At 39.8% G+C, this 22,971-nt stretch overlaps 1 protein-coding gene across 1 annotated transcript; it reads left to right on the forward strand.

The window, feature by feature from the left end:
- Nucleotides 1-6,001: 6,001 nt before the first annotated feature.
- On the forward strand, nt 6,002-7,366 carry ADRA2A (adrenoceptor alpha 2A; the record flags this gene model as incomplete). The annotated part of the gene is made up of 1 exon (XM_081330017.1): nt 6,002-7,366. The coding sequence occupies one exon, from the start codon at nt 6,002-6,004 to the stop codon at nt 7,364-7,366; it is 1,365 nt and encodes a 454-aa protein (XP_081186143.1).
- Nucleotides 7,367-22,971: the final 15,605 nt, after the last annotated feature.

Raw genomic sequence — 22,971 nt, forward strand, 5'->3', positions numbered from 1 at the left:
TTTTCCCTACTTTCTTCAGTTTAAGCCTAAATTTTGCAACAAGAAGCTAATGGTCTGAGCCACAGTCAGCTCCTGGTCTTGTTTTTACTGACTGTATAGAGCTTCTCCATCTTTGGCTGCAGAGCACATAGTCAATCTGATTTCTGTGTTGACCGTTTGGTGATGTCCATGTGTAGAGCCGTCTCTTGGGTTGTTGGAAAACAGTGTTTGCTATGACCATCGTATTCTCTTGAAAAATTCTGTCAGCCTGTGCCCTGCTTCATTTTGTACTCCAAGGCCAAACTTGCCTGTTATTCCGATTATCTTTTGGCTTCCTACTTTAGCATTCCAATCCCCCATGATGATAAGGACATCATTTTTTGGTGTTAGTTCTATAAGGTGCTGTAAGGCTTCATAGAACTGGTCAATTTCATCCTCTTCAGCACCGGTAGTTGGGGCATAGACTTGGACTACTGTGATATTGAATGGTTTGCCTTGGATTTGAATTGAGATCATTCTGTCATTTTGGGGATTGTATCCCAGTATTGCTTTTCCTACTCTTTTATTGACTATGAAGGCTACTCCATTTCTTATGAGGGATTCTTGCCCACAGTAGTATACCTGAATTAAATTCACCCATTCCTGTCCATTTTAGTTTGCTGATTCTTAAGATGTCGACGTTCAGTCTTGTCATCTCTTGTTTGACCACGTCCAGCTTTCCTTGATTCATGGATCTTACATTCCAGGTTCCTATTGAGAAAAAATCTTTACAGCATCGGACTTTCCTTTCACCACCAGATACATCCACAGCTGAGCGTCCTTTCGGCTTTGGCCCAGTCGCTTCATTCTTTCTGGCGCTACTAGTACTAGCCCTCTGCTCTTCCTCAATAGCATATTGGATGCCTTCCGACCTGAGGGGCTCATCTTCCAGCGTCATATCTTTTTGCCTTTTGGTAGTGTCCATGGGCTTTTCATGGCAAAGATATTGGAATGGGTTGCCATTTCCTTCTCCAGTGGATCACATTTTGTCAGAACTCTCTGCTTTGACCTGTCTGTCTTGGGTGGCCCTGCACAGCATAGCTCATAGTTTCATTGAGTTATGCAAGCCCCTTCGCCACAACAAGGCAGTAATCCATGAAGTTCATTAAACTATACATACCCAATTCCTACTAAAAAAACTGGATAATGAATGCAAATTTATGATGTTATAACATGATGATCAATACCCCTATTACATAAATTGAATCAAAAATAGAAGCTGAGCCACAACATACAAAGAGTTGGCTATTAAATATGTTAGCTGGAATTTGTCTGGCTTGCAGTCCCAGCTTCAAAGTGTTCTAAAATGCTGATAGTAATCTCAAAAAAAGAAGTATGTGACAAGGCATGAAATTCATGTAATGAAAATGGCCACATAATGTCATAAGATCAAAAAATGAATGAGTACTGAAGAAAGGAGGATTGGATAAAAAAAATGAGTGACCACTTTGGAAGAAGTACACTGAGATGCTTTGGTTCATAGACAGAAAATGAATGATGGTTTGATCACAAATATGAAAGAAGAATGAATGGATTAATCAAAAGAGGAGGCCAAGAAAAGTTGTAATTGGATGAAATTGAGGTGTATAAAAATAAAGAAGTTTAAAGAACAAAAGAAAAAATATGAAATTTATATGTGATGCCTAGGGTGACCCCCATATTAATTACACCATTAATTTGTTATATCCAAACATTAAGTATACGTAAAGCTAAGAGCAAAAGGCCAAAGGCAAATGCAAAAAAAAAAGGGGGGGGGGAGGGAACCTATCCATAAGAAAATGGGAACTTGTGATTGCAGAATCTATTTTGATATACACTTGTAGAAAATGCAAGTTGAATTGCTAATAATATAACAGAAAATTACTAAGGGGGCAAAACACAGGAAAATGACTCAATACCCCGTCTACTATAAGAACTGGGGACAGACAGGTGGGAATTACATAAACTGTGGGAGAGATCCCCGGTATCCTTCTTCTGTGCAATCTTTCCCCTGGTCTGCCTTTCACTGGGCATTCACATTTCGGGCATGGACCCAGGATTTTCTAGGATAATATAGCAATGGCTATAGCGATAGCACTTAGACTTATATACCACTCTATATGCTTTATAGCAGGGGTCTCCAACCTTGGCAACTTTAAGACTTGTGGACTTCAACTCACAGAATTCCTCAGCCAGCTTTGCTGGCTGAGGAATTCTGAAAGTTGTAGTGAAGTCCACAAGTCTTAAAGTTGCCAAGGTTGAGGACCCCTGCTTTATAGCACTTTCTGAGCAGTTTATGGTGTCAGCCTATTGCCCCCAACAATCTGGGTCTTCATTTTACTGACCTCAGAAGGATGAAAGGCTGAGTCAACCCTGAGCCGCTCAGGACTGAACATGCAACATAGACAGTGTAAGTGCAGAATTATATAGGGGTACAGGCAGTCCTCAACTTACAACCACAACTTACAACCACAACTGAGCCCAAAATTTCTGTTGCTAAGTGAGGCAGTTGTTAAGCAAATTTTGCCCCCATTTTTTATGACCTTTCTTGTCACAGTTGTTAAGTTAGTAATATGGTTGCTAAGTGAATCTGGATTCCCCGTTGACTTTGCTTGTCAGAAGGTTGCAAAAGTTGATCACATGACTCCAGGACACTGCAACCGTCATAAATATGAGTCAGTTCCAAGTGTCTGAATTTTGATCACATGACCATGGGGACACTGCAATGGTCATGTGAAAAATGGTCAAAGGTCATTTTTTCAGTGCTGTTGTAATAAGGACTACCTGTATAATAAATTGCACTGAAGTAAACTAAAATTATTTAGGTATCCTTTTCTCTAAAAATTTTCTCTTAAATTTTCTTAAATTTTCTCTTTTCTCTTAAATTTTTGCTCATATTTCTTATTTTTTGTCTGTATGTTTTATGTAAAGCTGCTTACTCTCAAAGAGAACTGAAGGATGGATATGTATGTATGCTTGATAATCATGGCATGACAAGTAGTTCTGAAAGGTGTTGAATCCCTTGGTTTCATAAAGTTTGTAATCCAAAGAAAGTTAAGCAGGCTCACATTTTATAAAATTCTACAAGTTATCATCAAATAAATTATTTTAGCTTTTCCAAGGCAGCTGTATAACTGGACAAGCTTTCTGCAACTGTTACTATACAACTCAATGAATGATAATTTGTATCAAAACAAAACTGGGTGATTTCAGAATACTAATACATTTTTTGATCAATTGCATTATGCTCATATGTGCATAAAATGTTATGATCTTATTACTGAAGTATGATATGACTATAAATTCAGAAATCTTGTTAATGTGGATCAGATAACTAGAATTAGGAAATATGTACTTGTGTAAGGAGCAAAAATGATGAAAGTTAGAATATCAGGAAGAAGCTCCTTTGAACATAAGGCCAAGTTGATACATGAAGACAACACAAAGTTGGTTTGTTTACCATTTATGTCAACCACGCTTTTGAGATTTGGAAATGGTACTTTGTAGTTTAACATATTGTGAGAATTCAGCCACTTGTATTTCAAAGATTATAGTTAAACAAATCATGGTTTATCATGGCACTTGACAATAGGGCTTTAGAGAAGGATCGAGCTGACTTATCAGGCTGCAAAGGATGCTTACTTCTTATTCCTATATTGAAACAACTGAGATTTTCTATCTATAATCAGGAGGCCAAGATAAGAGAATATATATAGCTCAGAACTGAACTGTGGAATCTTTGATGTTTCCTGAGCTTGATTGTTTGCTTGCATACGTTTCATTATTTGCCTAGGGTTCGAGTTAGGGTTAGGGTTATTGCTCTTTGTTTACATACAATAGCTTGCCCTGCCAGTGTTGATGGGGCATAGTTTTCTCCTTGGTAGTTCTTTGATCAGGAATTACTTAATATTGTCTTCTGCTTGATTGTTTGTCTGGCGTTAATCCATATTTATCCGGGTGTTGGTTTCTGGAGAGGATGTGTTCTGGCTTTTTTTGTTTCCTTACCCGTTTTATTGTCTCATTTGAATGGTGTGTAAATATGGTTTATTTCTATGTGCCTATTGATGATTGATTTGTCTGAATGCCAAGCATTCATGAAAGTTAATTATATATTCTGGGAATGTTAAACTAATATCTCCTTAGTAGTGGCTGTGAGGAATAGAACATTTCGCCAAAGGAAATACTGAGTTGTATACTGTATAGTGCAAGCAATCTTTTGAGGGAGTATACTTACTGTGCATTATCCAGGTGAGGTACAATCCACAGCTGATAATTGATGGAATTACTGGCAAGATGCTTCATAGCAGAACCTTGAACATCTCCTCAGGCTAGTCCCAATGAATACTGTACAGTGATGCATCAGGAAACACATATGTTTTACGAAAGAGATCAGCCTTTTCAATAATTGAAGAAAAACTCTCAAATATTGAAATTAATAGCATCCAACACCTGCATATATGTACATCAAGGTTCTGTGCAATTACACCGTGAATCCATGTTATTAACTTAAAAGTTCTTAGAACCTCTTTTTTGGAACTAAACGTTTCCAGTGCAAAAAAGGAAACAAGGCAACTCCTTATACTTAGAATTAAAATATATCAAAAATAACAAAAATAAAATTGAAAGGGGCGGGCGGGCAGGGGGAGAAGATGATGGTGGTAGATACGACACCGCATATGCCCGGATAGCAGGCGACGCCTGCGTGCAATGCTCAACCATGGGTAACAAATTATGGTGCGGTGCCCGATCGAACCCCACCCCAGCCTCCCGCGTTTGAACTAACTGGCCTTCGACTTCCACGCGTGCCACCTGGAAGCCCGTCGAGTGGCAAGGGCTTTGCAAATACTGCGAAGGAGGCTCAGAGAAGTTGCGTGTGTGCGTAGCTCGAACCTTCCAGCGCAGGGGGTCTTCAAACTTGGCCCTTTTATGACTTGTGGACTTCAACTCCCAGAATTCCTCAGCCAGCAAAGCTGGCTGAGGAATTCTGGGAGTTGAAGTCCACAAGTCATAAAAGGGCCACGTTTGAAGACCCCTGTTCCAGCGGGACGGCGGGAGGCGTGCCGCGCCTGTGTGAGCGAGCCGTCTGAGAAGTTGGCGGGTGGGCGGGTGCGAGCCGGACTCCTCTCGGAGGGAAGCGGCAGGTGGAAGGCAGGCGAGGGGACGGCCGCTTTCGGGAAAAGACCGTACAGGAGCCTCAGGCGACCGGCTGAAACGCCCCTCTCCGCCGGAGGAGCGGCTGCAAGACAGAGGCGGGGAAGAGCGCCGGGGGCTGTCCCCACGTGGCGCTGACGCCGAGCCGCCGAACCGCCGAGCCCATCGGGGGCTATAAAGTGAAGCGGGAGCCCGGAAGGCTGAGCTTCACACAAGAGAGCCAGCGCTGCCTTCCCGGCTGAGGAAAATTTCTATGCCATTTCTAACCCTGAGCGACGAACGCTCTTCCTTTAGCCGTAGTTGGTTGTACCTGCGGCGGCGGCCGGTTGAGCGGGTGTGGCGGAGACCCTCGGCTGGCTTGTCTTTCCTCCCGCGGCTTAGCAAGACCAGCGCCCTTCGTCGCCCCCATGCAGGATCTGCTCCGCTGGGAGAAACGAGTCTCCCTCTCCGCCGCCTGCCTCCCGCGGAGGTCTCCTCTGGCGGGGAGAAGAAGGTAAGAAGCAACTTTTGACTGCGGCGAATGGCCTCTTGAAGGAGCCCCTCCCACCTCGGCTGGACTTTGGAGGGCGATCTGGGGGAGTGGGGCAAGCAAGGAAGGAGAGACCCGCTCGCCCTGCCGGCCTGCTATGACTGAAACGGAGGCGGGGGGCAGTTATGGAAGCTGAGCCAAGCCGCTTCTCTTGCTCCTGATTGGAATCGGAGCTTTCGGGGGCTTCCGGTGCCTGCAGAAAGGACCAGCCCTGCTGGAGACAGGTGCGGGATCTCTTCTTCTTCTTCTTCTTCCTCCTCCTCCTCCTCCTCCTCCTCCTTGCAGGGTGTGCCTGTCTCAAGTGACGCCCATGAAGCTGGGTTCATGTTGAAGCTGAAGAGCCCGTTCCCAGAGCAAGGGGGATTCGCTTCCCTGGCCCACGTGCCCTCTTTCCAGCTGGAGCACAGCTACCCACAGCACATGGATGGCAATGGGAGCTTGAATGGAAGTGATGGCGGGCAGAAAGAGGGCCTTCCTTACCCCTTGCCCACTACCTTAGCCCTCATCTTCCTGGCCACGCTGCTGATGCTCTTCACCATCTTTGGCAACGTATTAGTCATCATCGCTGTCTTCACCAGCCGGATGCTGAGGGCCCCTCAGAACCTCTTTTTGGTTTCCTTGGCCTCAGCAGACATCCTGGTGGCCACCTTGGTCATTCCATTTTCTCTTGCCAACGAGGTGATGGGCCAGTGGTATTTTGGCAAGGTATGGTGCGAAATATACCTGGCTTTGGATGTACTCTTCTGCACCTCTTCCATTGTGCATCTCTGTGCCATCAGCTTGGATCGCTACTGGTCCATTACGCAGGCCATTGAGTACAACCTCAAGCGCACACCACGCCGCATCAAAAGCATCATCTTCCTGGTTTGGGTCATCTCAGCTGTCATCTCTTTCCCGCCGCTTATCTCCATTATGAAGCAGGGTGAGCCTGAGAGTCAGCTCCATGAACAAACAGAATTGAAGCCTGAGAACAAGTTGCCCAGATGCAGTATCAACAAGGAAACCTGGTACATCATCTCTTCCAGCATTGGCTCCTTCTTTGCTCCCTGCCTTATCATGATCCTGGTCTACATCCGTATCTACCAGATTGCAAAAAGGAGGTCTCGAGTGCCTCTCAACAAGCGCGGGGAGACTGTAGAGAGGAGACAGAATGGATTGGATAACAAAGACGATATGCCTGCAATAACCAAGCTCAATGGGGGGAAGACAGCATTGGCAGGAAGGAGCCAGGAAGCAGAAGTCAATGGTATAGACCTGGAGGACACGTCTTCTTCAGAGCACGATGACACCCCTCAGCCTCGGAAAGCAGAAAGGCTCCCCAGAAGTAAGGGCAAAACCAAACTCTGCCAAATTAAGCCTGGGGACAGTTTGCCTAACCAGGTAGAAGAGGATAGGAATGCCAAAGCTTCGCGATGGAGGGGTAGACAGAACCGAGAAAAGCGCTTCACCTTCGTACTTGCAGTAGTGATTGGAGTTTTTGTTGTCTGCTGGTTTCCTTTCTTCTTCACTTACACATTGACTGCTGTTTGTAACAGTTGCCATGTTCCTGATACCCTCTTCAAGTTCTTCTTCTGGTTTGGCTATTGCAACAGTTCCCTGAATCCTGTCATCTATACTATCTTCAACCATGATTTTAGGAGGTCCTTTAAAAAGATTCTCTGCAGAATAGACCGGAAAAGAATTGGGTGAAGCGGGGATCTGTTTGCAAGGCAAGTCTTAGGTTCAGCTCTGGCGGGATATTGGAAGTGGGTGGCACCTTGTCTGATTACTGAGCATTGCCTCTTCAAAGGCTTCAGGTGAGATAAAACAATTAAAATATTAGTGCACAACCAGAACCCAAGAGGATATGTATCCAGGGATGGATCAAAAGTCTTATTTTAGTGTGTTCTTTCTATGTATTTCAGCACATTGAAATGAACAAATGAGGGTGGGAAAGGAAAATGTAAGTCATATCTTTCAGAAGCACTTTCTTTCTATTTTCCATCTAAGGTTCCTGATGTTGTTATGATATTGCATCTTTGAGATCTGTGCATCTTTAACTTTTATAGGAGAAATTAGCTTTAAACTGTTTTAAATATTTCTTGAGATGCATTCCATGTGAAAAGCAAAAGAAAGACACACATTTGAGTGGACCTCTGCTGCCATCTCATCAATTTAAAATATAGTATTAAATTCCAAAATTTTCAATATGGTTCTGGATGTTGAGCTATAACAACTGGTAATATAAGCTTTGACACAATGGCCAGTGTTTTATTGTATTCACTATTTGTATTTGTTTTTTTTAAAAAAAAACACCCATGTTTGTCTTGTCTTTTTTAAATGCAGTATTGTTAAAAGGCTGTATCTCTTATTCTGTACCAATTGAGAGAATCAAATACGAAGGATTTCACACTTAGAACATGAACTGTCAAAAAAGCTTTCTAAGACCTCAGAGGTTTAAGATAAAGTATTCTTTCTTTGTGATCCTTTCATTGAGATATGTTCAACGAAACTTACTTCTTTCTGTAGTTGTAAATAGATACCATAGATGAAATTCTCTGTTTTACTTTACAGTGTTATTTGATCTACAGTTTTTACATTTTTTATTTGTGCTAGCTCTCCTGTAAAAAAACATATTTTCATGTACGTTCATTTTCCCCTTTTTATCTAATACGAAACCATACAAATCTTTTCTTCCTATTACAAAATTGGATTGTAGAACTCTCTTGATTAGTCATATAGTGAATGTAATACATGAGTATAAAGGAGAAAGAAAATGAATAGAATAATTGTAACATGTAAAAAATAATGTTGGCATAGGAAAAAAATATCTTTGTTAACTATCTTTTTTGTTTGTTTTCCCAGAAATACGTATTGCAAGTTAACTTTCTCAGCTCATCAAATAAATATACTGAATATTATTAAAAGGGAAACGGAAAACATCAGAATTTTATTTTCAACATGACATTTTCAATTACATTTACAATCTGATTAAGTATTTTGTAGCTGATGATGCTGGAAAAGCTCTTCCTTTTAAAGCTGTAAAGTTGATACATTCTTGCTTTATGTGCAAGTTTTTATATGGATGACAGGGCCTTCTTTAAAAAATGCCACCCTACTCTATGGAACATTATGGATGTTCAGTCTTCAGACTTGTATGCCTTCACTTTGTAAGGGTACATATCCAATCTGTTAAAAAAAAATGAATCTGACACTGCTATTCAGTCTAAAACTAGAATGCTAATAGATAAGGGAAAAGGAAAAAATTTATTAGCAACAAAGATATTACTTGTCTAAAAGCTCATTTTTTTTAAAAAAAGAGTTAATTACAAATGTTTGCATAAAGCGTTTTTAACCCAGACTTTAAATTTTTTTTTAACGACTCATTTTCCACTTCAAGGAATTCATACTATTTATACGGAGTTGTTTCTAAAATGTGTATTAGTATCCAAGGGCTCAAACAATGGGGTGTGTGATGGGTACATAGGGATGTATACACCAGCACACAGTAAAAAAAAATGCTGCCATTATAAGTCTGTTGCAAAGGTGTTGCAATTTAGCAGGATTGAGACCAGGTGGCTGGGTCAATGTACAGTTTTTCCTTGCATTCAGTTTAATATGAGAGAGCACTCTGTCACTTTCTCCCTGTTGCAGTAAAACAAGATAATAAAAGTACAAAGCCTGTGTGACTTCCCCTTTTTGTTGTAATTAACATTTGAAATGTTGGAATTTTAATACCCACTGCTTACCAGAAAAATCAGGACACATAGATAAGGAGATTTTTTTCTTTTTGATAGAGGTGATCTGTCTGCATTGTATGTCCCCAGTTTCATGTTTTCCTGCTATATTGGCTGAAACTTCAGAGTTGTAAATGAAGGCTGGGAATTCCATAGGAGATAAGCCAACACATTTGGAGACTCCAGTTTGGGGAAGGCTGATGTATTTCTAATTCCTTGAAGGCTCTGAACAAGAGATTTCAGTTAGAGACATCACAACCCATTTAGCTGGCTTTACCAGACTTACAGATTGATCCTATGTTTGTAACAAGGAATTCAACTGCTAAATTAGTTTATACAGTAATCGGGTAACAGAGATCCAAATCAACTCATTTACATAGGAAATTGAGAGCCATGTTTTCAATATCTTTCCAAATAATATCTCTGCAATGGTCTATCCGTAATAGGAAGGGGAAATCTTTTGAAGTGGCTTCCTTATGATATAAAAAGAACAGCTTAAAACTCAGGCTAGATGGAAAGGCCAGAATCAATGGTTTAAAACTAGAAGGAACTAGGTTCAGATTAGATGTCAGGTGAACTTCCTCACTATATGAGCTGTAGGTCAGTGAAGTAAGATGCACAGAAAATGATAGAATGTAGCAGATAAATAGGATGGCCTTGAAGTACAAAAGGAAGATCTTCAGATAAATGAAACCTGAGCCCAGGCCAACAAAATACTTTGAGAAAGTGTCTCAGACAGTGCTCCCCTAGCACATTCAGACTTACAAGATTCTGTTCCTATAGCTGTTCCAGTAAAGTAGCTTAGGTCTGGATGGTGTCTGTTTCTTAGTCTAGTCTACTTGATAGGGTTCACATCATTTCTTCTTTGCCAAAAGTCTTCAGACAGAAGCTAGATGGCTTTCTGTCAGAGAGGATCATATATGCAGCAGAGTGTTGAATTAGAGGTGATGTTTCAATGAACTCTTAACGGTTTTATGATAATACATAAATCCAGAGAAAATGAAATATACTCAAATCTTATTTATCTGGCTCTCTTAATGAAATTCCTTGCTCACACACTGAGCTCTTAGCAGAAAAATGGCTTCTGTACTGCCAGTAAAAGGGGTGACCCTTTCACTCAGTTAGATGAATGGCATTGGCTGTCTCCAGAAACTCATCAGAAAGAAAACCAAAGAGCCTTCTTATCATCTGAAAAATGACTTAAGGTGAAATAAACTGTAAATTTTAGCCTGTTGGTCTGAAATAGCACAAGAGGAAAGTTAATTGGCCTTGTAAAAGATCTTGGCTTGAGGATGTGGGTTGCATATTTTTAGGGTTCTGGTATTCAATGTACTGTATGAAACAAGTAAACAAATGCCTTACACTGGAAAAATAAAGTAGTTTCTGGAATATCTTTCTAAATCAAAGTAGTATCTGGTATAACAATCCTGAATACCATGCCATTTGACCTTTTTAAGAAAATGTAACATGTAAACAGATATAGCCATAATGGATTTATAAATAAATGAATAAAATTGACACCTCTAAAGCATGGTAGCTCTTTGTCATCTCTGTTTTTGGTTTCAAGACTTAATCAGCAAATGGGAACTAACCTTTTCAAGCACATATTACCATTGTCCCTTGTATTTAATCATTGTTACGCCGCATGTTAAACAGAACAACGGCCTGCTTTATCATGTTCTAAAAAGCTTTTGCTTTCTTATAGCAGAGCAAATCCATTCATGTACCTCTTAAGGCCAAGAATTAGGGCAAAATCATGTTTGAGGTTTTTGATATTTTTCCCTGCCTTTCCAGTTCCCTCCCTTTTTATCATCTCATGAAATACTGTTCTAATCGGGAGAGTACAAACTGTTGAAGGACTGCTGACTAATTAGGTCAAGTGCAAACAGAGATTATTGGAGTAAAACAATGCTTGTATCCAGCTAAATGCCTGATAGTTTAGAAAAGGTAGAACTGCAGAACAAGACTGGGACTCAGTTTGTGTTGTAAGATTTACCCCAAAAACATTTTATTTGCATGAAAAATGGACAACAAAACTATGGGCAGTAATTTTTCCAATCTGCACTATGTTATGTCTGTTCCTTTTAGTCCGTAGATGCCACTGTGTTATTGGTACTAAACTAATACTTGATTTCTTAATAAGACTTTAGATTTAATTCATTACCTGCAAGGAAATCATAGCTCTGTGAAGGGAGCTAGGGAATGTATATCTTTAAATCATAATTCCCAATTTACTCATTTATTTAAAGCATTTTTACTCTGCTATTCAGCTGAAAAAGGTTTCCAGAACAGCTTATAAAGGTCATTAAGAAAAAAAAAAGTCCTGGTTTCAGGCTTGCAGTCTAAAAGTCATCATGCAAAAATAAAAGGCCTTGAATAAAACTGCTACCTATATAGCAGTTTTAATTTACCAAAGATATAAAATGATCAACTGGAATAAAAAGAGTTCAGTGAAAATAGGAGCAAAAAATCTGTAAAAAGGAACTTCTGAATTTATTTTTCTTCTGTTTACAACTTGCAAGTTTTTGTCCCTTCTCCAGTGATCCAAGCTTAGGTTAATTCTGTACTCAAGACATCAGAGTATTTTAGTCTGCATATATTTATTACAGGTTTGCAAAGCCAGATCAAGATCATGTGGACATGTTCAGTAACACACCATGGGTCCCAAAACAAAGAAAACAGGATATAGTTATAATCAAGGGACAAGGAACTGCAGGATTATAAAACAGGATTGGTTAGAAATTAATTATCAAATTTATCAAATGATTAAAATGGACACACTGTACTGCCCTTTTAAATATCAGATCCCAACTTCCCTAACTGAAGTCTAATTAATGTCCTCTTGAATCTTAACTGCAAAGCTCAGCTACTCTATTACACAGCAGAAGCCATTCTAAAAGCTAGGTAGTTAATGGTGGGTGTACTTAAAACTCTGGCTATACTCAGGAGCCCTGTGCTAAAACATCTATAATTTTCAAATTGCTTCAATTGCTTAAATGCTTCTAAGCTGCTCTTTCAGTTGAGCTGATGGAGCCTCTTCCCTCACTGAGTGCTCTCCAAGTGTTGTGCCTGCTAAATCAGTTTAAAACCACATACACAGTTGTGGTATAATTATCTTAAAGCTCTGCCTGTGAATCTCAGCAAGGCGATTCAGAAGATATTTCTGCCACTCAGAAAATAAAACCTACTTGCCAAATTACTGTATCCAAGAAGAAAGTCAGCAGCTGCAATGTACATGCTCTCCAACTCTGGGTAAAGTTATCAAAAATTTATGCACTGAGCACCATGCTCTGGATTCAGCAGACTCCATCCCGCCAAAATCCACTTAAATCATTGGAATGATTTTGTAACCAAGAATGGAGGCTAGCCTCTGGGTTCTAAGCAGGTATAGCCATTGGGGTAGGAATATAGACTTAGATTTGCACTGCCACCATAGATGGTGGATTTGCAGAATGGTAAAAGTCCACTGAAAGCAAATGAGACCCACTTTGAAGAAGGATGGCTGGCTCACCTCCATGTTCCTTTATTTCTTTAGCAAGGATTAGGGAGAATTAGGGGTTCAATTCTGCACCTCAATATTCTGGAGGCCATCTGGTGGGGTAATTGTATCACCAAAATGGGTGGCGTTAAATTTTTTTCCGGTGGTGGTGGTGGTGGTGTCTTTATTTTGGAATCTTTTCCAAGGTTTTGTATATGACAATCACAATACTATTCCCATCCATAAAAGCCCCCCCACCCCAAACCTCCAAAAATGACTGAAATTAGCTTGAATAACTGATTTTTGGCTGTCTGAGAGGTAAAGTCCTAAACGCCTGTGCCTTATTTCCACTTACACTGTTGAAATCTGACTGCCAAAATTTGTCAGTGCAATGTCAGGGTACTGCTAAATGGATTAAAATGGGGTATGATTAAATCAGGTTCAAAGTAGCTTTGAAGCAAAAGATTGCTACAAGGAAATGAAAACAATTATGTTAATAAGTCACTCCAAACAGCTGTAGTCAGAAAATGGTTTCAGAACTCATCAGCTTAAAAAAAAAATCTGCTCAGGAAGGGGGGGAAATGTAACCAATTTAAACATGTAAGGTACCATATGCTAAATAAAATAAAGTAGACATCTGAGGAAAAGATAAATGGGAGAGTAAACAAATTCCTTATTCCAATCCTACTTGAATCGGCAGGTTACACAACTCAAACAGGTTACACAGCTCTTCTCTTTTATTTTTTTAGAGAAAGGATGAAATAAAGGTAAAGGTAAAGGTTCCCCCGCACATGTGTGCTAGTCGTTTCCGACTCTAGGGGCCGGTGCTCATCTCCGTTTCAAAGCTGAAGAGCCAGCGCTTGTCCGAGGACGTCTCCGTGGTCATGTGGCCAGCATGACTAGACGCCAAAGGCGCACAGAACGCTGTTACCTTCCCACCGTCGTGGTCCCTATTTTTCTACTTGCATTTTTTACGTGCTTTCGAACTGCTAGGTTGGCAGAAGCTGGGATGAGTAATAGGCGCTCACTCTGTTACGCGGTACTCGGGATTTGACCCGCCAGCCTGCCGACCATCTGATCGACAAGCTCAGCGTCCTAACCCACTAAGCCACCGCGTCCCTAAGGATGAAATAGACAATGTCAAACTCATGATGTCACATGATGTCACGTGACGTATCATGACTTTCCCCCCATTGCCAGTAATGGGGTGGGCGCAGTTTCGGCATGATGCATCTGGCCCATGGGCCGGGAGTTTGACATGCCTGAGAGAGGGAAAAACATACTTTACTGTAACCGAGACCCCAGGGAAATGGTATAGGCAAATTACAAAGGATGGAAAGGCTAAAATTAGATTTCGGGCTCAGTCACAGTCAAGTTTCTCTCCTTCCATTTTTCTTCTGGTGTAATTTTCTATCTTGCCTCTCTCCACTTTATTTCACCAGCTTTACTTCTGCTGGCAAAGACTTCAAGCAGGAACATCTAGGAATAGACCATTTTTAACTAGTGGTGGACCATTTAGAAATAAAAGGGACGAAACCAGCATGCTATACTGATATCTGAAACCACCAGAAGTCAGTATATTTGTAGCAATTTTGTCCTAAATTGCCAGACATTAGTCTGACTGCAGAATTCAGCAGTTTAATGATTTTGGACAATCACCTTATGTGCTGACTTATGTTATAATGAGAGCCAAGCACATGCTTTAAGTTTAGGGGCTGGTATGTCTGCTATGATGTGTACCTTTTTACTTACCAACATAAAACACAGTGAAGAATCTGACAGTGGCTTTGTTCATGGCAAACTGGATAAGCTTAGTTGGCACTTGAGAGAAGGAGGTGGGTCCTAAGAATAATGCATTGTTTTTCTTATTTGTTCATCTTTTGGAAAGTTCGAAGTCCCTGCAGGTAATTTCTTTATTACAGTCAGCAACATGGCAGGATTCTCAGTTACTGTTTTGTTTAGTTTTCCACCTAACATCTTACCCATACACTTAATACTTTCCTGAATTAAAGTAGAATTTGTCCCTTCCTTCCTTCCTTCCTTCCTTCCTTCCTTCCTTCCTTCCTTCCTTCCTTCCTTCCTTCCTTCCTTCCTTCCTTCCTTCCTTCCTTCCTTCCTTCCTTCCTTCCTTCCCTCCCTCCCTCCCTCCCTCCCTCCCTCCCTCCCCAAGACAAACATCAAACTGTCTAGGCAAATGATAGGAAAAACTCTTGCTTCCTCCTTAACTGTACTTGTTCTTAACATGAAATTGGATATCAGCAGTATATAGGCCAACCAAACATGTTATTGAAACTTCATGGGTTTGCTCACTTAGAATGTTCCTTCCAGGTAGCTATGAGCTACCATTTGCACAAACACTACAGTTCCATGCAGTGGTGGGATTCAAATATGTGAACAACTGGTTCTCTGTGTGGATGCCACTTCTGGAAGTCCATTCTGGGCTTAGGCAACAAAAAAAAACAGCTACCGGTTCTGCTGAACTGGCTGAATCCCACCACTGGTTCCATGTGAGTTTGAGGATTTTTGGATTTTATCTGATTTTCCTTGGTACTGTTTGTTTATTCTTAATTGTATGCTACTTGGATCCAGGAATATGAAAAGCTACTAAGCATTGATAGTATTTTCTTGTCACTGCACATAGGAAAAAATATTTTTAGCAACAGATACTCACTTTAAGAGCCTGCTTGCTGCAATGGTTAAGCATCAGGCTACAAACTGGGAGACCCTGAGTTCTAATCCTGCCTTAAGCATAAATCCAATTTGGTGACCTGGACCAGTTACTTTTAGCTCTAAAAAGAAGGCAAGAGCAAATTACTTCTAAAAAACTTGGTATGAAGCTATTATTGCTGGAGTTCAAAGTGGTGTTAAAAGGGATAAATATAATGCATAAGCTATAAGTTTATCAGCTTCTGCAATAAGAATTTGCCTCTATATCATAAGCCACCTTGATTTGATTCTAATTGAACTTGGTTAGGATTCTACAAAGAAACAAGCAAACTAATATTTTCTGCAAGTCTATAACTTTGCGCTGATCATCGAAGACAGAATAAAAGAAGTTTCTCCTTGTTAAGAAGATGTGAACAATGTCTACATTTTGAAATATATACTGCTCAAAAAAAAATAAAGGGAACACTTAAACAACACAATGTACTGTATTTAATAGTAGGATGTCTTATCTTGTGTTCCCTTTATTTTTTTGAGCAGTATATTTATAAGTTTCTCCTAAAACATCTGATAGATTGGCCCCTGCTAGGAAGCAGATCAGAATTCACCTTTTCTTTTTAATGCACATTTTAGTACATAAATTCTTTCATGCCATCTGTCAGCTTTTTATCAGCTACAGTAAATGTGGGTTTTGATTAGATTTCTAATGTCATAGATGGAGTATACAACAATATTAACACTATTGTTTATTTATAAAATTTATATGGTCACTCTTTCCCACAATTCTGAGTGGTGAACAATAAATTAACATGATAACAACACCCCCAAATTTAGAAAAACAGCGTAGGAGAAGATCATGCAGATCTGGCAGTGGAGTTAAACAAGTTATCAGCCTAGAGTTGTTATGTTCCCTCAAACAGTCTAAGTCTAACCCCTCTTGAATTCCATTGACCCTTATCTGGTGTGCTTATTGTTATAGAATTTTATTTTTAATTTTTTTGTAAAAGTTTTATTGGTTTTTTACAATAACAACCTTAGTGCCTGGTGTACAGCGTGTTGTCTTGGTTCATAATTTTTTTTAGAAAAGAATATACAATTAATAGTTAATAAAAATCAATAATTATTTTTTAATATTTCCATAATTAGTAGATCAATTAATAATATATTTCCTTGATCTTCTCTTCACCCAGTAGCATTCTCCTTCTACGTTAAACAAATATAATTTCTAATATTTTATATTTCCCATATTTAAATGATTAAATAAAAAACATTTTATTCTATATTTATACCAACAATAGTAGAGTCCATATATAGCATTTTTTTCTTATCAGTTTATGTTATTTTTGTAAGAGTCATCTTATTGATTCACCGTATATCTTATTTTCATGAATCATGTTTAAGTTCAATTTCTCCATAATATTCAAACAATTCTTGTTGATCATATTTTTTCCAGTATTTAACATCTAAATATCCAAATTTTCCATTAAATATATCAACCCAGTATTTTCATATTTTATTTATAGCGATACTTATACGACTTATCTATCATAACATCTTATTAGTCAATTTATATTTCACTTCTATGTGTAAAAAATAGTTAAATCACTACATATCTTTTTTTCAGAGTTCTTATTAAGCCTAATTGTTATAGAATTTTAGTTGACTAGATTAATGCTATGTGCAAAGGATCTGGGTCATATGCTAAGTTGCAACATAGAAGATATATTCAAGCCTATTCTCAAGAATTAAGTTAACTAAAGTTTAACACTAAATTAGCACCAGATAAGGTTCAATGGAATTCAAGAGGAGTTTTACTTAGAATGTTTCTGGGAACATAATGATTCTAGGTCAGACATGTCAAACTCGCGACGTCACAGAGCTTTTTTTCTATTGCCAGCAATGGGGTGGGCGCGGTTTCCTGGTGACACGTGCAGCCCGTGGGCCGGCAGTTTGACACCCCTGCTCTAGGTTGATTACTCATTTAACTCCACCGCCAGGACTACCAGTTCTTCTACAAAGAGTCACCATAATAACATTAATAAATGTAGCCAAGATCCTTTAAAATGTATTTATTCATCAAATATAGAAACCACCCATCTCCCATAAAGAGGGACTCTGGGAAGCGTACAAGTAAAATATATCCAACTGCCTTACAACCATATAGCCAGAGTCATCTAACATCCTGGTCCTATTCTTGAAGGAATAGCCAAATTTTAAAGCTTTTAGATTTCCAGGATGGGACTTTCCAAATCTCAGAGAATGATGTTCCATAGAAGAGGTTCTGTGACAAAAATAACAGTATTTTCCTGACGAGAAAAAGTTAGCAATTCTCCATCTGGCTTTAACCCTACAAGGTAGATCAGACTAAGATTTCAATGTCATGTAGGGCAGTATGACTATCATAAACTATAGTTAGAGAATCTTGCAAGTCTCAATGTACTTCTCCTCTGCCTCCCTTCCTTTTTTGTTTGTTTGTTTGTGAGAGATAGGGTGGAGCTCAGGTTACATCCTGCCTCGGATTCTACTCTTTTATCTGATCATTGTCTTGGTGGCAACTCTTTCCTGAAGGCTGTTCTCTCTCCTTCTATCCTGGACAGTCTGGAATATGCCAGCCTGATAACAATTGCTCCTGCCTTTCTGCCTTCCTCATTTTTACCAAATAACCTTTGGAAAAATCTTCTTCCTGGAGTGGCGACAGAGAGACATATGGTTCTGATTTTTGCCAACATTCTGCAAATCCATCTTTACAGAAGTTAATCTCAATGGGAAAATTCACTACTGTCCCAAGAAAATAAAATAAATTGCCTGTTCATCTTGGTTATAGGAGAAAGGCAGATATTTTTTGAATCTTGAATTTTTACTTAGAATTAGAATAATAGCCAAAGATGTTGAGAAATTTTGAGCCAACTGGCAGTGAACATCTAGGCTGGATATATTTTTCAACCAAGGTGATGTAATTAGGGATTTTCCATGGAAATTGGTATGATTTCTGATGGATTCTGACTACCTGCATTGTGTGACTTGTGAGTGTTATTTTTGCCATTGTACCCTAACTTTATTATTTTTGTAAATAATTTCTTGCCATTGTTCTAGATTACAGGGATTTCTTGCTAATGAAATTCCATATTTAATGGAGATTAGTCTACTCAACAGCCAGTAGGAAAGGTTAATAACAAATTTGTGAATTTGTATTTAGGTAGGCCAACTTTAAATAGGTCTTACTACTCTAGCAGATCCAATATATAATGTAAGGATATGAATCTCGTTACAAATAAAATGTTTTTGTGTAATGGTTTAACAAAATTTGGACTGCTGAGATTACTTTTTTCCTGGTTCCTTGTTGCTTGATGAATGCTTTAAGGATTTGCTAGAGCTTGAATTGGAGTATGTAAACAACAGAAGGTTCTGCTATTTTGAATGAATCAATTTCCATCAATTCTTTGCCAGGCGATCAGCTTGTTGTAAGCAGTAAGGATAAGTACACTGCTTTTTTTCTGGGGGAAAAAATCTTTCCAATTATAGGTGGAAATGAATTTGGGACAGTGATTTAACTTTCCTAAATTGAATCAGTCTTGATAGACAAATACTGGGAGAATTTGGTTACAGAAAATTCTCAGTCCCATGCTCACAATGTCCCTTTTCCAGTTTTCCAAGATTTTCCAACCTCAGAACTGGAAGTCAGCAGGAATTAATTACTGGATTCTTTTCTTTGAAATCAAAAGTATGATTTTGTTCTGGGGAAGAACTAATGAGTCAATTTTATTTTAAGCAAATAAGGTTGAGAACTGTAATAAAGAAATACAATAAACAATGTGATTGATGTGAGATTTGCATTTAATTATTTTGGGTCTTGAGACAAGTCTAGCATTTTTTTAATATTAACACCTATTCTAATTAACACTAATACTTTAAACTGACATCGCTCAATATGTTACATCGAAGATGGCTTCCATGGATAACCTTACAAATGACAAATGTTGGTAACTTGATTGATTCCCTTTTGTTCTAAATTTTGCAACTTAAGGGTAAAATATGAATTGGCTACCCATCTTATCAGTTCTAACAAACATAAAATTTGTCTATCTCTATTTCAAATTGAAGGTTACTCAAATGTAAACTAAATGAAAATGAAGGCTTTATAAATTATTTGCAGATATTTGATACTTCAGTTTAATATAGAACAACTTTCCCATTTCTTCTTGACATGAATAAAATACAATGTTCTCTTTGTAATGAGAAATATTTATTGCTTGGTTTGCCAATTGAATATATTAAATTTATGATTACATTTCCAGTGCTTAATGTGGAGTCCTATGATCCTGGAAGAGCATTCCAAGGATCAGTCATAGCAGGATATATCTATCTCCTCCTTTTAAAAAATGATCTCAGTCTACAATTTTTACAAATTCTATGAAGTGTCCTTTGGTATAAATGCAGAGTTGAACTAGTGGTAAAATCACTGGAGTTATAATTAATGTATTAATGTGATGTATAAACTAGCTTTCTCCAGAGACTCTAAGTGCTGCATAAAATCAAAAGTCATCAAAAGCATATCTAAAGGTTTTTGAACCTTTGCTTATATGCCACTAGAAATAAGCTCCTTTGAACTCAATGGAGTTTAATATTCAGAAATGAGAATTTATTTATTTATTAAACAAATTTACAAGGTTGCCCAAATGAAACATAAGGGCACCCGATAGCTTACAGAATTAAAATCCAAAACATAATTTCCCATCATCACTCTGCTGCAGTGATAACAGATATATTCAAACTGGTCACTTCATTAACTCTTATCAGTCTGGGATACACAGGCCTGCTAACATCTTCAGAGGCTTCCATAAAAGTAACAAGATAGGGGCTAATTTTATTTCTAAGTGAATGATATTCCATAGGGAGGAAGCCATGATTGAGAAGGCTCTTTTTCTTGGTCCCGATAGGTATACTTCCTTAATGGATACTTCCACAATATGCCCTGCATTCCCACCCTGGTGGGCTGGATAGATACAACTGGGAGGAGGCAGTCCTTCAAATAACCTGGCTCCAAGCCATATATGGCTTTAAAAGTGATAATCAGAACATTGATTAGTGTTCGGAAGCAAATCAGTAAGCAATGAAGTTCTCACAAAAAGGGCGACATGGGTGCAAATCAAGGCTTGTGTGAAACTGTGGGTGCTGCATTTTGAACCAATTGAAACATTTGGTTAGACTCCTAGTGCAGTCCCATGTAGAATGCATTACAATAGTTCAAATGTGAGATGACCAAGGTGTTGGTGACTGTAAGAAGGGCACATTGATCCAGGAATGGGTGTAACTGGTGCACAACATGCAGTTGGGCAAAGGGCCTGTTGGCCACAATGGCTACTTATGCCTAGAGCTGGTCTCATGAGTCCTAGAGAACCCTCAAATTACTCACTGTATCTATCTGGGACAGTGCAACCCATCCATGACTAGAGATGGTAATTCACCAAGAACCAAGGAGCCACTCGGTGTTGCCAAGGTTCAGTTTTAATCTGTTACTTCTCATCCAATTTTAGCCTGTTGCTCTCTATACAGACATCAACAGCAGGAGAAGAGTTGTGTCATCATTTAACTCAGCACAGGCAGAGATGTACAATTGAGTATCATTAGCATAATGATGATATTTCACCCTGTGGTTACACATGATCTCCCCTAGTGGCTTCATGTAATTGTTAAACAGGAATTGAGACAGTCCTGACCTTTGAGGGACTCCACAAACAGGGGCCAAGAGTTGGATCTCTTGCTCCCAATCAACACTGAGTGAAAACATGCTTGGAGAAAGGAAATAAACCAGGACCACACAGTGCTCCCAACTCTCAGCTCCCAAGCCATTCCAGAAGGATTCAAAAGACTCAGTAGTATCAAAAGCTGCTGAGAGGTCAAGTCAGAGCACTATCTCCATCCTGCTCCTGCCAAAGATCATTGAAAAATATAACCAATGCCATTTCCAACCCATATCTAGCCTTGAATTCCAGTTTTAGAAGGTCCAGATAATCTGTTTTGGTCAAGAACATCTGAGGTGGCAGTGAGACCACCTTCTCAATAACTTTCCTGAAAAAGGGGAGATTGGAGACAGGACAGAAATGGTGCATCACAGTGGGATCTAGTGATAGTTTCTTAAGAAGGAGGCAAACCCTTAAAGAGCCATGGCACCACTTCCTCATCCAAAGTAGTATTTTGGAAGGCTTTTATCAATGGAGAGGGGCCATGGGTCTAAAACACAGGTGACTGAGCTCTCAATCCCAAGGATCCTGTCCACTTTCATAGGAGCTACAAAGCATAGTCAAACCATTTTAACCATTTTAACCAAGTCACCATAGATTATTAAGCAAGACTCCAAGTGACTGCAATTTTCCTACTATTTTCTTCATTGACTTTGCTTGTCAAAAGCTGGGTGCGAAGAGCACAAATAGCAATCATGTGACTGCAGGGCATCACAATGGTCATAAATGCCTGCTGGTTGTAAAGTAACATGGCTGCGAGGATGCTGCAACAGTTGCAGATATGAGGAATGGTTGTAAAGCTGTTTTTTCTGAACCATTGTAACTTAAGTCGCTAAACAAGGGAGTTAGTACCATATTTTCCAACGTATAAGATGACTTTTTAACCCATGAAAATCTTCTCAAAAGTTGGGGGGGTCGTCTTATACACCCAGTCGTCTTATACGCCAGAAAATAGTACATAAATCAATCGAGCGCCCCCGTTCTTGCAAAGCAACTTAAGCCTCCTTAGTCCAGTCCCCCCTCCAATGTGACTCTCCCTTCCCACCCCCAAGAGCCTCTAAGCCCCTTCCCCTCCCCCTTGCAAACACCAGACCCCGGGAGTGGCAGGAAGCCCCTCGCCCTTGCCCAAGTGGCATCTGAGCATAAGCAGAGTGCGCCCTGCTACCCGCTATCTCTCCCGGCAGTCTGGACAGCAGTACTTGGTGGCCTGGCGCCCCTCTCGCCCGCAGACCACGCAGCGGCCCTCGCCAGCCGGCCTTGGAATGGCCGCCCCAAGCCCGGCTCTCCAGCGCGTCTTCCAGGCCCGCCTGGCCAACCACCTCCCGGGCGGGGCTTGGCTCCAGACGCGGCGGCTGCTCAATCTGCAAATGTGCTCTCAAAGCCGGATTGCGCTTGGCCATGCAGGCTGCCAAAAGGCGGGGACTCAGGGTTCCCACGGTGGTTGCGGCTTCTGGCGTGCCATTTGCAGAGTCTGGCCTGGAAGAGCGCATCGTGTGAACGCAGCTCTTGCGTTTATTCCAAAGGGTGGGTGGAAGGAAAAGCCCCTTTGGGCTTCAAAAGGGAGGCTTTGCACCATCTGCATCAGACGGGGCTGAATCGGGCTTGTGTCGGACACTTGGCAACTGGCATGTAAATATTTTCCGGCGTATAAGACGAAAAATCTTGAAAATCATCTCAAAAGTCGGGGGTCGTCTT

Source organism: Vipera berus (assembly GCF_964194415.1).
Source record: "Vipera berus genome assembly, chromosome: 5".
In the NCBI taxonomy this organism is placed as follows: Eukaryota; Metazoa; Chordata; class Lepidosauria; order Squamata; family Viperidae; genus Vipera; species Vipera berus.